This window comes from Equus quagga, chromosome 2 (assembly GCF_021613505.1).
Source record: "Equus quagga isolate Etosha38 chromosome 2, UCLA_HA_Equagga_1.0, whole genome shotgun sequence".
Classification (NCBI taxonomy): Eukaryota; Metazoa; Chordata; class Mammalia; order Perissodactyla; family Equidae; genus Equus; species Equus quagga.
This window is the reverse complement of record NC_060268.1, coordinates 15,084,684-15,099,503: the sequence shown is the minus strand read 5'-3', so window position 1 is coordinate 15,099,503 and position 14,820 is coordinate 15,084,684. Positions and strand designations below refer to the sequence as shown.

The following is a 14,820-nucleotide window of genomic DNA, read 5'->3' as shown; positions in this document are numbered from 1 at the left end:
TAAGGTACAAGAGCAACAAAAGAAGTTACAAAGAGAAAAATGTATAGACTTCTCCATATAAAATTTAGAACATATATGTGTCAATAAACATCATAAACAGAAGTAAAAGGCAAACAAATGGGGAAATAGTTGCAAGAAATATGTCAAAGACAATATCCTAGATATTTATAAGTATCTCATTCAAATTGATAAGAACACTGAAAACTCAATTGGAAAATAGAGGATTAAATATATGATTCATCGAAAAAATTCAAATGGCCAATAAATATGTATCAAAACATTATTCAACTTCATTAGAAATAAAAATGCAAATTAAACATGAGAGATGTTTGTACATATTGCTTTTTAGGGAGACCCCAGTAAAGTATGCTCTCCATATCTTCTGCTAATTTAATATTTTTTAACAAATAAGAACAAATATTTTAAGATGGCAATCAATATGAACACCATCAAACATTCCTGATAAACATAAACTGATACAGCACTGTTTGGAAATCAATTTGTACATATTAGCTTTAAAGAAAACCTCATGCTCTTTGACCCAGTAATACTTCTTTCTAGAAATCCACCCTAAGAAATAATAATAGAATTGAAGGAAGATTAATTTCAAAGAAATTCATCACCATGCAATGGAACATTACACAGCCAGCAAAAAGAGTATGTTTGAAAGTGATGTACTGATATGGGCAAAGCAGATAATTACTTTCTTTTAAATTTTAAAAAAAGCTAATTTGCAGCCACAGCCTCTAGAGCCCCAACACTTTTATCCCCCAAAAAGTGTCTAGTAAAAGTATAGCAATTATCACATAATAAGCTATGGCTTTTTAACATTAAAAAATTCAGGAGACACAGGTGTGATCCCAATTTTGAAATAAATATATGAATAAATAGCAAATAGACTACAACAAAACACATCAGTGTTAATAGTGACTGTAACTGGTTGATAAGCTTTCTGGGAATATTTTTTATTTTCTTATTGATACTTTTTCATATTTTCCAAATTTTCTATGAACATAGAAGAAATAGAGATATAAACATAAACTTGTTTAAAAGCAATAGATAACATTCTCACAAACCATTCTCTGAACGAAGCTCCCCTTATTGGCTGCCTTACCCATGTCACCACTCCCCCCTCCCCCATGCCCTGTCATCTTTTCCTATTCCCCAGCTCATCACTGTCAGTATTCACCTCCTTGTCTGTTAACCCTTGGGAATCCCGCACTCTGTTGATTTTCTTTCATTCCCATTGTGCCAGCTCCCATCCCTGGGAAAACCCACTGTCCTGAGCATTGCCCGGAAAAACCACAAGGCCATTATTACTAGGATACCCTAGAAAATTAGTGCTCTGAAATGCCAGCCATGCAGCTCTAGCCACTATGCAATCTTATTATTTATTTTCTATTGATCCTAGTTGTTTTTCCCACGTGGACTGCTCCATAGCTCTTTTTCACTCTCAAAATCCTCTCCTTCTCCAACTCCTTCACTCTACCGAGATTAAGTTGTTCAATGCCATTCCCATCATACTCCTCTCTCTCGCTAGCCCTCCCCCTCTCCCTTTTTTCTCTCAGGTCCTCCTTCTTCCCCCCCATTTCAGAAGCTCACATCTCTTTCTTGGTTACTTATTAAATTATCCCTTAGCCTTTAAATTCTTCAGTTAGCATTTCCAGTGTAGACAACTTTAAGCTCAGTCCCCTCAATCAGTAAACATACTCAGGTCTCTATTTTTATCACCAAAATTCACCAAAGAGACATATATCACTTATTTACTCAATCTTTGTCCCACTTTCCTACTGAAATTGCTCTCTTTAGAGGTCCCCAAAGAATTGACAACATCACTGGGTACAATTCTGTCTGTTAACTCCTCCCTTAGTTTCCTACATGTTAAATTATTTGTTTTTAGTGTGTCACTTTAATTTTGGACAGAAGTACAAAGGGTAGCATCTCTAGAATTTCTTTGTCACTAGTGCATATCTATCCAAATAATAGTTTCCTGTAAGCCTTTTCCCAATGTGGAGTCATAAAGTTACAACGTGAATCGTGAGCACAGAGGTGTTGCTTGGTATCTTCATCCAGATATCCACATGACTTAGTGCTCTCAGATGCCATCTCATCAGAGAGGCCTCCGTGACCACCCAACTGAAACGTGGCCCTCATCGTTCTCTAGCCCCTGACTCTGATTGCTCTTCTTTATGGCATTAATCACTTCGAGAAATTATTGTGTATTTCCCCCCTCCAAAATATAAGCGCTGTTATAAATGGTCCCAGCTCATTATAGATACTCAGTAAGTATTTAATTTAAGTAACTGAACAGAGATTAAGGGAGCTATAATGAAACATCTGATGTGTGTTTATCTGTGCCATTTAAAATACTCATACTGTCTTTTAGGGCCATGTGCTGAGTAAGGGCAAGGAGTTCCGGAGACAGGCAGAAGATCAACTTCTAAAAACTTAGAAGGTGCGCTCTCAGTCCCAGGCCTGCACACGGAGAGTGATACTTTGCGTATCAATGGTTTGAATCACTGCCTGATTCCTCCCCCAGTGCTGCATAATTGTTTCTCATCACATGGCATTGTTGTAGTTAGCCATATAGCTTTAAAGCAATGAAAAGGCAGGATGCATATGTGTGTGTTCGCGAGTGTCTCTGGAACCAGACTTCTCTACAGAACTCTTTTTTAAAATATAGTATATCCACAACATCTGTGCCTAAGATGGAGATTTGGCCAGAATGCTGAAAAAATAAACATGGCAGTTCAACTCGATACTGGCAACCAGTTACTGCCCCATGGACAGGCTGCATGGAAGATTCATGTATATAAAATAGTATATTAAAGTAAACTTACAAAAGCAAAGAGCAATCATTGCAACCATAATTTTTTCTTCCTCTTTGGGATTCTAATTTTAAAAGCATTAAAGAAGACAGCTGCTCATGCTGTGATATGCGCTAAACAGCCTGAAGGATGGAAAAAAATATATTTGTAGCTCATAATAACTATTGACCTTTCTGATATACAATGTTCTCTGTGTTAGCTATTCGGTTCTATCAACAGTGAAGATTGAACATGACTTTTTAATAGAAAACATGGGGTTTCGAGCTGCCTTCACAAAGGTGTTTATGTATTGTTATTTTGTTTTGTACTACAAAGACTAAGTCCTGATGCCCTTTGTCTGACATTATGTTTGTCGTTAAAAAAAAAGGAAAAGGAAAGAAAAGAAAGGGAGGAAATAAAAAAAGGAAGCAGAAAAGGAAAAAAACCCTCAATGTTATTGAATATGTTTTATATGAGGAATTGGCTCGTAACCACTTTATAGTCGTGATAAAAGCATTGCCACACTCGATCCCATACGCAATATTGGTAATGGAATCCAAGCAGCATCCCAGGAGGACGTGCTGTATTTTTCTCCCAGAATAGATCCCTCAAGTGGCCACATTTATAGGGAGTCTCCAATAAGATTTAAAACACTCGCTTGCAGTATTCATATGGCATGTTCTGTGGAGTGCGCAGCCTGCTGCAGAATGGGTCACGTTGGATGTCATGTACTCTCAACGGCTATCTTTACAATACCCAGTTTTTCCCCTTGAACTTTCCTATTGCTTAGTAGTTGTGATAGAAACACCCACTGGTAGCAGCTTGACTCTGACACTGTGTATATTTCCCCAGAGTGGTATCAGCTGAACACTGACTGCGGCGCAGCAGGCGGCAGAGGAACGCTCTCCTCTCCTCCCTCAGGGGACAGCCGCACCAAGTAGCAACCCCTGCCAGGCGCAGGAAACCTGAAAGGCAGCCTTATGCCTTCTGATTCTCATCCCAGGCAGGTGGATGTTGCCGGGGAGTTTGTGCTGACAGGTGGCATGGATTGGCAGATTATTATTTTTTTCCTCTTTTTTTTTTGGTGAATTATTTTTAATGTTACTCTGAAGGAGTAACTATTACCTCATTATTGAATGACAATTATTTTCACAGCTATGCTCTAGAGTTTCAGTTAATGATTCACAAGTTTCTAAACAAAGCTGAAGACTCACAATGGAGTGGCAGCAGGTCAGCCCTGATGAGACTTAAATAAATTTGGCCACTTTGTCATACTCCAGAGCAAGCACCGAAGGTGATAGAGCCTGATTGCTGAGCCACAGTGTAATGGCTGGAACTGCATTTGCATGACATCCGAAGGGCAAGGATCTCAGTCCAGTCTACTCAGGGCCATTACCTCCTTCAGAGTTGCCCTAGGACATGGTAGAGGCCAGGCCAGTGGGATGAAAAACAACTCTTAAAAGACAGAGAACAAAGTATTCTCTAGTTCTGGGGAAAACCAAGCCAATCCTCCTTTAACTACTAAACCCACTGGTTCATGACTCTCAAAATAACATTTTGCAGAAAATGCTTCCTTAGAGATGAATACGAGGACATAATGATTCCGTCTCCTAAAAGAGAAAAACAAAAAAAGATTTCTTGTGACAAGATGTTTGGTGTGAGAGAATGGCAGTGAATAAATAAATAAAGTGAATAATTCTTCTTAAATGAAAGCATCTGACTGTTACTTTAATAAGCATGCACACTGAGCACCTCCTTACATAAAACACAGTCCTAGGCACTTGGGGCATGAGGGAAGCTGGAGAAGAGCAGGAAATAGATACAACAAAAGGCAAGCAAGGCCCGCCTTTCAAGATCTCACAGTCTTGTAGATGCCACTGTTGATAGCATCTTTTGCAAATTGCACATTTTAAAAAATAATTGAGCGTTTACCTTTGAAAACACAGAACTTGCTCACAAAAATCAGCGTTGCAGCTAGTGCTCCTTGCATATGTGAATTCACCAGGTACTGACAGTCCTTCTCACTATGCATTCCTTTCACTATCACACGAGTTTTACCCACGTACATGGTTGTCACATATCAAAACAAGGCTATGATTTTTCAGAAAAGAGGTTCTACATGGATGTTGTATTAGTTATCTGTCATTGCATAACAAATTACCCCAACTACTGACAGCTTAAAAAAAGCAAAGCTATCTCACATAGTTTCTACAGATGAGGAATTCAGTAGCAGCTTATCTGAGTATTTCTAGCCCAAGATTTCTCATGAGGTTGCCATGGGGATGTCAGTCAGAGCGTAGTCACCTGAAGGCTTGACTGGGACAGGAGGAGCCACTTCTGAGCTTACTCATGTGACTGTTAGCAGGAAGCCTCAGTTCCTAGCTACACTGGCCTTTCCATAGGGCTGCTCAAGTGTCCTCACAACATGGCAGTTGTTTCTATCAGAGTGAATGACCCAGGAAGCAGCAACAAGGAAGCCACTCTGCCTGTTATGACCGAGGGCCAATTCCCCCTTGTGCTATTTATTAGAAGTAAGTCGCCAAGCCCAGCCCACACCAAGGGGAGACGAAGTGGCTCTATCTTTTGGAAGGAGGAGTATTGAAGAATTTGCGGCATATAATTATCTCAGTTGTCATCCTGGATAAACATAAAATCCACTGGGACAATTTCTGTGAGAAAAGACTTATTTTTGCCATGCTTGGCCTACTATTGGGAAACTAGGTCAGGAAGATCTTATTACATTAAATTCAATGTTTAATGAATATTAGTTATTAAATATATTAAATATATGTAAATATATATGTATATATGTGTATATGTATATATATAATCATTGCTCTGGGCTCAAGGAGCCGTGCCAGTTGCTATACTGGATCAAGTTAGACCTGTCTGAGCGCTGCTGCCCTGGAATACCTAGTATAAAAGATAAAATGAGGATAAAAGCAACTGTCAGAACAGCGTATTTTAACACTGTAAGAACATCATGACCCTTGCAATCAGACAAACATGTCATGTCTATGTGCTCTGCCACTGACTATGGACAACATAGTCATGATCAACATATGGACACTTGGACAACATACCGACTCTTTTTATATAATAACAAAGATTAGCTATTTGTATCGGTCATTATGAGCTGTTATGCTGCAGTAAAAAACAATCCACAAATTACAACAAAGATTTATTTCTGTGAGGGTTGGCTGAGAGTTCTGCTCCATACTGTCTTCATTCTAAGACCCAGGTTGATGGAGCAGCTACTATCTGAAATGTTGACAGTCACCATGGCAGAGGGAAAGAGAAAGCAGCACCTCATGGCTGGCTCTTCTCGAAAATTCCACCTGGAAGTGACATGTGACTTTTGCTCACATTTCATTGGCCACAGAAAGCCAGGTGACTATACTTAACTTCCAAGTGGCTGAGGAAATAGAGGAAAACTCCTGTAAGAAGAGAAGCAACTTACCACATACTTGACACATACTCATTCTGAAGTCCTACAGTACATCAGTATCCGACAAGGCTAACAGCAGGTGCCAATGAAACAGTTTGGCTTTATCAAGATAATTGCAGAATGAACCCACGTCTCCTCCTTTGTCTTGTGAAAGTCATTTTGGTTATTTGCACTTTGGTTTATCCTGTGTGCACAGAGCATCTGAAAAAGGAAAGCGTCATTTAGGCAATAAAGTGGGCAAAGAATATATTTAACTTCCTGTCTTAATGACTTACCCCAACTCCGCTTCTCCTTTAAAAGGAAAAATACTTTGTTCACGATTGAGGAGTAACAAAGTTTTCTCAAAACTTAATTTTTCTTTTCTCTCCCTCACACATGAGGATTTGGTGGCAGTTGGAGGGTTCTGACACTAGAATTGCATTGAAAGCATTTGAAGTGTAAAAAAAGAAAGGCCCCCTTTATGCTATGTCCCCATACAGTTGTGGGGACCCTGGAGAGAACAGTGACAGTGTTCAGAATGGACCTGGCCCTGGGATTGCCCAGTGAGAGCCAGATGGTTCTCCGCCACCTCCTCCTTCCCCACCTTCCCCACCGCGTCCTGCTCCCACATAATGACAAGGAAGCAGCAACTACAATACCAGTTAGGGAATCGTAAACAGATGTGGAATAATGCAGATACGATTTTACGTTATGGTAGCATTTGCCAACATAAAAATTATTACAACTTTTGCTATAAATTGTTCTGTAAATTTTACAAAATATGCAAAAACTGACATTTCAAGTGATGGGATCATTTAGATTTATTAAAAAGTTGAGGCCCTTGAGATTCAGCAAAAGAGTGTATTTCTTTATCTAGCTGTTCGTTGTGTAGGTCTTGTTTCTGTGTTTGTTTTTCAGCTCGTTGTTTATAAGTCATAGGTCAAAACCAGCCACATCTGGGCTTTGACCACTTCATCTAGTTTTACCCATAAATTTCTCCTGTGTCTCAGGCAGCAGGTAGAACTTCTGTGAATCCCAGAATTTTTGTCAGAGCTTTCAGCAATCATGGCCTTCCTCAAAAAGTTGACAGAAAAGCATCTGATATCTAGAAAGCCCTTTAAAATGCTTTTTTGGCATAGACAGTTTCCATTGTCTTTATAGAGCACCTGTCCTAAGGATGCTTTTCTCACTATTGCGTCTTCTCTTCACACACCCCACTGTGCATATACGCACACGCACACGCACACACGGCCTTTCTCCATTCAGTGCCACAGTCATGTCGCACATCACCAAGGTCAAGCTTTCTATGCTCTCTTCCAGTAGGACCTTCATCAAAATCCATGCTTCTCACCTGAGACACTTTGCAAACTCCTAAAGCTCGTGCTCTTATCCATCATCTGCAGATCATACGTCTTTTTAGATGAGAGACACCGTTGTCAGAGCCGGGATAACCAAAGTGTATTTGCTAGCCCTGAGGAAACACGGCCATGGTGTGCATGTGTGCTGTGAATGAGTTTGTTACTTGTCCCTTTGAAACGGACAGCGTGGCACGTTACTTCTGCCCCTGTCCTCAGAGCTAGAAAGCCATATGGAATTAAAGCAGAAATCTTCATCAGAAATCAGACTCTTTCTAAGCCACACCCCCTCCTTCTCCACTACCTCCCATACCCTCATGCTCTTGAAATAAAGCTTGAGGACTAGTTTAGCTTTTAAATCTCAGCTTCAATGGGGCAAAACCTGCCCTTGCATTCCTCTCACACCAGTTGTCCTGGGTTTAATTAATGCCGCCCCTGTATGTTTAGGCAATTACTGTTGTAACACATGGGGGTGCCATACTCACCGCCTCAGTCAGGGCGTGACACAGTGTTGGGCATCCACAGCTCATGCAAAGCTTGTGTCTCGCATTTTGTCACCCAGCGGGAAGTGCCCTTGCTGTGGTCTCTAATGTGCACACTAAGTGTTTGACTGTGCAGTTCCATATACTGAAATCAATAATAATTTCTACTGATGCCTGAATTCCTCACCCTTCTACAGCTAGGTGGTTCCTTCCTTCCTGGGTCAGAGTATCCAGGCCCATAGCCCTAAAACATACTTCACTTCTCTGGGAAGTTCGTTTTCCCTCAGCTATTGCAAACACAATCTTGCTGAACAGAGCTGAATTTTTAAGGCTGAGTTTGTGGTGTGGATTCTGATGGCTTCACGTTAGTTCAAGTCTCCGAGGACCAGTGCCAATAAATGTGAAAGGGACAACAGTAGATTGGCATACTTTTCCATTTCCTCCAGGATGAAAACCTGCTATAAATTAAGTCTAACCTTAAATGTATAATCTGTCCTTGGGAAGGAAAAAAAAAAGGGATATAGCATCTTCAAGCTCTCGGCATCCCTTACGAGAAAAAATTGGTTCTAAGGGTCTCTGATCTTGTGTTTTAGTAAAATAGAACTGCACGGCTGACTGACAGTTCTGATCTAAAGCATTTACGTTTAAGTTTTGATCTCTCTGCTTTTGATTAAAACTAATGAGCTCATTTAATTCAAAATGGGAATCTCTGATAAGAGAAATAAGGTTGATGTGATTGGATTAGAGGGGCAAATTAAACTCTTAGAGCAGAAGTTTGTGCTTATATAGTGTATTAAAAAGCTGTTGGCGTATTATGGCGTGTTAGATGATGAGAAAAATTTCATAGTAATTCATATTTAATCAGAAGAAATGAAAGTACTAAATATAACATGGCTCTGCTTTTCCCTCGAGTGATAAAAAGCTGTACATTTAAAATGACATTAGATCCATGCTCTCTAAAACAAAAAAAAAGGAAATCTTAAGAGAGACACGTAAGACAGGGACACTTGTCGGTAGTTCCATCACCCCAGAATAGAAATGCCATAAATAAAGGAAAATGTAGTCATATTAAGACAAGAATGATACAAGGAAAGCCAGACCACAAAGAGCACAGTTTCTGTTATTATAGCAGCTCTCATTCTTCTTTCATCCAAGCATCAAGTTTAATATAAAAAATAGATATTTCTTTCCCTTGGAAATATATGGAATACATTTCATAATTTAAAAGCCTGTTTTGCCTAATTTTCTTTGTGTTTTAACAGTCGTTTTCACTTATACTTAATTCTTAAATCTCTTTATTACATGTTTTTCTTTACCTCTACCCTAGAGAAAATTAGTGTTAGTGTAGGGCTGCTCAAAAGAAATCCTGTTTTGTTGTTGGACATATTTATTTTACTTTACAATAAGAAAAAATTTAAAGGACTATTTTGGAAGCGTGAAATCAGACAGTATTTATTAGGCTTCAAAAACCCCAAATTAATTTCTTTTCAGGAAAATACTTACATTTAAAAACTATCTTCAAGGCTTGTTTTTGAAGAAAAGAAATTTACACTGCCTTCTGACCTGTTCGCATAAAGGTATTTTTAAGGTCAGTAGGACTGCAAACTACCATTTTAAGTTTCATAAGTAAAAAGTATTCTACTTAGTCTAAAAACATGTCAAGGGAAAGAGTAATTATCTTGCTTTAGAGAGGAGACTGTTGTTTTCTCGAATCAGAAGCAGAGACGTGAAAACACGGAGACTGCTTCCTATTCAGATGAGGGCAGGAGACAAGCTGCCATTTGTGACAGGAGGGGGAAATTGATATTGTGAGTAGTTTTTGTTTGTTTCTGTCTGAATACCTCATTCTCAGCTCCCTATCTTGAGTCCATTGAAAAATCTTCATGCTTCTTATTCCCTACAATGAAGGAAACCAACTCAGGAGGGCAAGGACACTGACCAGAATGCCAACCTTGATGGTTCTGTGGCTCTCAGAACTAGGAGTTCTGAGAAGGAATTCTCAGGGAGAACAAAGAGCAAGTCACCTTACCCTTCATGAGAAGTGTCTCTGCCTGAGTCTTGGTTGACCCCATAAATCTATGGGGTCCTTCTTTTTCATGACCATTCTCTCCATGTGCACTGGCCAAGCCTCAAGGTGTCTACAATTACCTACTGACTATTAGACCCCATGCTGCAGGAAGTTAAAAGGCCTGAAAAGCTTTTGCTAGAAACTGGAATGGAGTTACTTTGGATTCATTAATTTTTCTTTTTTATTTTCCTCAAAGTAAACATTTTCTAAATGAGGTAAATTGATTACGACGCTCTTAGCACCCATCAGTCATTTATTTTTAGTGAACTCAAGGATTGCACCTGAGCATAGCTGTGCGGGGCTGTGTGGAGATCTAAATCATGTGTGTATGTATTTTTGTATTCTTCAGTGGAGTCGACCAGCCCCAGTCTGCTAACCACTGACAACACCCTTGAGCGTTCCTTTTTCATCCGAATGAAATCTACTCTGACCAAACGCGGTGTGCACATCAAATCATCAGGATATAAGGTAAGCTGGCCTCCGGGAGGGGAGAGATTTCTGTCTCAGGTCAATCCTGGGTCATTTGCACCCAGTGTCCCAGCCACTTTGGGTCCATGTAATTAATACATGTGGTCTTGAGCTGCCCATAGGATTCTTAGTTATCATCCTGTCTCAAGGTAGGGGATTGGCTACAACTCTCCTTCTCACTGCAGACAGTGCTGGTGCACTAAACGCCTCAATACAGTGTCTTTTCTTAAAACACTTGTTAATAATGCACCAAGTGCTTCAGCACATGCTAGAAATTCACTTTGATGAAGAAGGTGAGCCAAATTCACATTAGTCCTTGAGATGAGTGTTCTCTAAGAATTCCACTTTTCCCATGTCCCCCTTCAAATTCCCTCTTTCTCTTTAGAGAAAGACTGTCCATTTTAATAACACATTGGGCACTGAGATTCATACACATAGATAAGAAAATCAGGGTGGATGTCAGAAATCTTAATATTGATATTACATTATTGAACACTCAGTCATACCTTAGCATTCCTAGAATACTCAACATACAGAGTATATGTTTCCCACAACAGCAAAGACCAAGTCTGAAGTCATAATCTACATTATTATCATTTTAAGGTTAAGGATATAAAAGCCTTCTAATCTTGGGAAAGTCCAACATTTCAGTTACTATAGCAACATAAATTAAGACCTATGAAGTTTATGAAATGCCTTTGGCAACCTGAATCTTATCAGTTTTACAACACACTAACCAGTCTCTCAAACAATATTTATTATATGTGGGAGGGCAGACAGAAGTGGAATGCACTGTAGATGTAGCCAGCATCAAACTTTCCCAATTTTGGAGTACAGAGCTTCTGACAGCTCAGTTCTTTAGGGTGACCATGGCATTGTCAGGGATGGTAACAGTCATCATCGGGCCTTAAAAACCTTATATAAGTCGTCAGGAGACTAACAGCTGCATAAAAGTCAGAGTAAGGCACTTTCTTTGACATGAATTCTTCAGAAAAAAAAGAAAGGAGGTGGGGGAGCAGGCCCTTCCATGAACGACCTTTAGCTGAGCTGTCTACAGTCAGCAAGGCACATGTGGAGCATCCTTAACCTTTAACAGGGTTCGAAGCAAAGGCAAGGCACCTGGGCAGCTCTGCCTGCAGTTACAAAGTGATGTGCTGGAGGAAAAAACAAACTCTATCCTTAGGACTGTTCTGTATTTTCCTGCCTCTCTGAACACAACACATTTATTGGTTGCTAGCTGTGTAGCGTTAGCAAATTTGGAATTCTGTAAGCAAACTATAGGTGTTGCGGTTATTATCGTTTTAACGCTAGAAAGATGCATTCTTTGCATTCCAGCTTTTAGAAGCCACAGGCTTCCCTTCAACGATTGCTTTGCTGTCTTTCAAAATTTGTTCTTCATTTTTAATGGTTTTTACTGGTTTGTAGGGGGCATATCCCAGGAGGGAAGAAGACTGGGAGAGGTGAGGTATATTTTGAAAAAGCAATATTTAGTATAATTCAATAACATTAGATTATCTACCTTGTTGAAAAACAAATTATTTCACATGACAAACTAGAGATCATAAAGCTCTGCAAAATTTTGGATCTGCGAAAAAGTGAGACGTATTGGTAAAAAAGTAATACAGAGAAATCGTTTCAGTCTAGGCAAGAGCAAGCTTGGATTCCGTTTCTGTTGCCATGCTGGTACCTCAATAAAGCTGTTTTTGCCACATAACCTGAAACTGTACAAGCTAATTTCTTAAATATTGATAGAACGTTCATTCATTCATTTGATAAATATTTATTGAGCTCCTCTCATGGAGGCTGTTCTAGAGCCTGGAAACCCAGCATGGAACGATAAAAAGTCCCTGATTTCATAGTGATTACATTCTAACAGGAGAGACAGACAATAACAAGTAAATAGATAAAGGAAATGATTTCAGAGAGTGATGAAGGCTAAAATAACAACAATCCTAGAGGAAAGTATTTACATTGTTTCCATTTTACAAATGAAGAAACTAAGGCTGGAGAGGTTAACCGGAGTACCCAGCATCGCACGTTGAAGAGCCGGGGTTTGAACTCTGGGAGTCTGACTCCACACCCCCATGCACTTACCCGCTAGGCTACATTATTATGCAGAGAGTGAAGCAAGATACTGTGAGGGGGTGCTGGTGGGGACCATTTTAGATAGGAGGGTCACAGAAGGTCTCCTTGAGGAGGTGACGTCACCTAGGAGAAGGGACCACCATGAAGACATACAGAAAAAGAGTGTTTCTGAAGCTTCGTGGGCTTAGGATTAAAGACACCGTGCTATAAGAAGGGGCCTTGTAAAAACAAAATATTAAAAGGTACAACGCTTAACATCCAGGATTGGAAAAGATTTAGGAGCTGTTCCAGTTTCCATCAAATCATACCGTGTTAAAGTGATCATATCCCTCTGACATGCCCCATCAGGACTTCTTTCTTCAGATACTGTGAAAGTCTCCATCCAGTGCCTCAGTCCTCTCCCCAGAACTGCTGATGGGAGAGTTGATTCATCCACTGTTCCCCCAAGAAGATGAATCACCCAACAGATCCAGCTCTTCCGCTTCTCCTCCACAGTGAACTTCCCTCGTTAATTAACCTTGCCTGAAAGTTAGGGAAAGAGCTATGAGAAGCCATGACGTGACACAGCTGAATAACATCCCTATTTATCTGCTTCTTCTCAGTTAATAAATCTAACAGCTTATAAAACATTCAAATAAAACTGATAATCACCCCACCACCACACAATAAACACAAATACAAAGAAACAGCAATGACAATTTCTCCATACTCCTAATCTCCCCCTAATTTATTACCATTGTATGCTTCTTTCTTTTCCCTTAGTTACAGATCCAAGATGTTAAGTCTTGCTCAGTGCAGGTCACTATATTTCTATCCATTTTTTCTGTGACCTTGGCACATGAACTTTCCTGACATCTCCGTCACTTTGTCTGCCACTCTTTCTTTAGTGTCATTCTTGTGGTCACTGACAGCAAAAATAGTAGCAGAACTACACTTCTTGAACACTGACTGCAGCAGACACTGTGCCAAACACTTTATACTTACTCTATTTAATCTGCAAAACATTATTTAAAAACTTCCTCTGTACCAGGCATTGTTCAAACTTTATATTCTATTATTATTATGCTCATTTTGCAGATTGTGAAACTTAATAGGTTCAGTACTTTGCTCGTATTCACACAGCTCTTAAGTAGCTACTGGGGAGACAGAGTTGATCCAGGCAGATCAGTCCAGAGTTTGCCCTCTTCACCCCTCTGGTTCACTGATCAATGGATAAGTCCAAAGAAGGGCTCAGCGTGAGCTAGACTTCAACATAGGAAAAATTAATCTAAATTTTTAAAAGAAAAACCTCTTATTCTTCCCTATGTGACTCAGCCCTGGTTTATGGAGGTATGCAGAGATTTCCCTTCCTTTTCAGGGGCTATCCTACCCACTCAGGTACACATGACCGAGAATTCTAGCCAAAGAAGTGCCAATCTGGGTCTGCTAATTCAGGTAGAGAGTCTAATCTAAGTTGCTGTTTCCATGCCTCAGGCCTCAGGCAAGTTTCCCTCTCTCCTCTGAAGTTTCCCATGACTTTTGGTTGTTTCTGTCCTCATTTGCTTTGAAATCCACAGTAGCGTGTTATCTGGACCAGCCACTTTTTATGCCTCAGGGTCTTCCTTGTTATTTAGGTCTCCTCGTTGGCCACATATCTTAGTATAACACAGCTCTCCTTTAAATTGCATTGCATCAGTATTCAGCCTTCTTGATTAGGTGTTCATGTGAGGGAACTTACTAGGTATAGCACAAGGGTAGAAGGAGATATGTAATCAGGGAAAGTAGAGAATTAAAGACAAATTGGTTCACCTCCTTAGCTCCCATCTTTGGCATGAGACTGTCAGTGTTCTCGTCTACTCTTAACTGCCCACCAGCACCACTGTCATTTCTGGAATATTTATCTACACACGTGTCCTAACTCTAATGGCATGGGAGAACATTCTAGACTGGGAAACACAGACAGAGAGAGAAAATCTCTGTCATGTTTATATAATGCTGAGAATGTCTCTAAACTCTCTGTAGAAGTAAAAGTCATCAATTGCAAGAGTTTTCTGCTATGACATATAGGAACAGATTACTAAGGGAGCATGGGGGAACTCCAGATTCTTACACATAAGCATTCCCAATCTGAGATGATTTGGATATGGAT

At 39.8% G+C, this 14,820-nt stretch overlaps 1 protein-coding gene across 1 annotated transcript in view; it reads left to right on the top strand.

Annotated features, from left to right (window-relative positions):
* NPAS3 (neuronal PAS domain protein 3) overlaps positions 1–14,820 on the top strand; it is a 718,494-nt gene that overhangs the window by 639,061 nt on the left and 64,613 nt on the right. Inside the window, exon 9 of the mRNA XM_046654357.1 lies at positions 10,536–10,607. Coding sequence (XP_046510313.1) covers positions 10,536–10,607 — 72 coding nt within the window. The remainder of the gene's footprint in view (positions 1–10,535; positions 10,608–14,820) is intronic.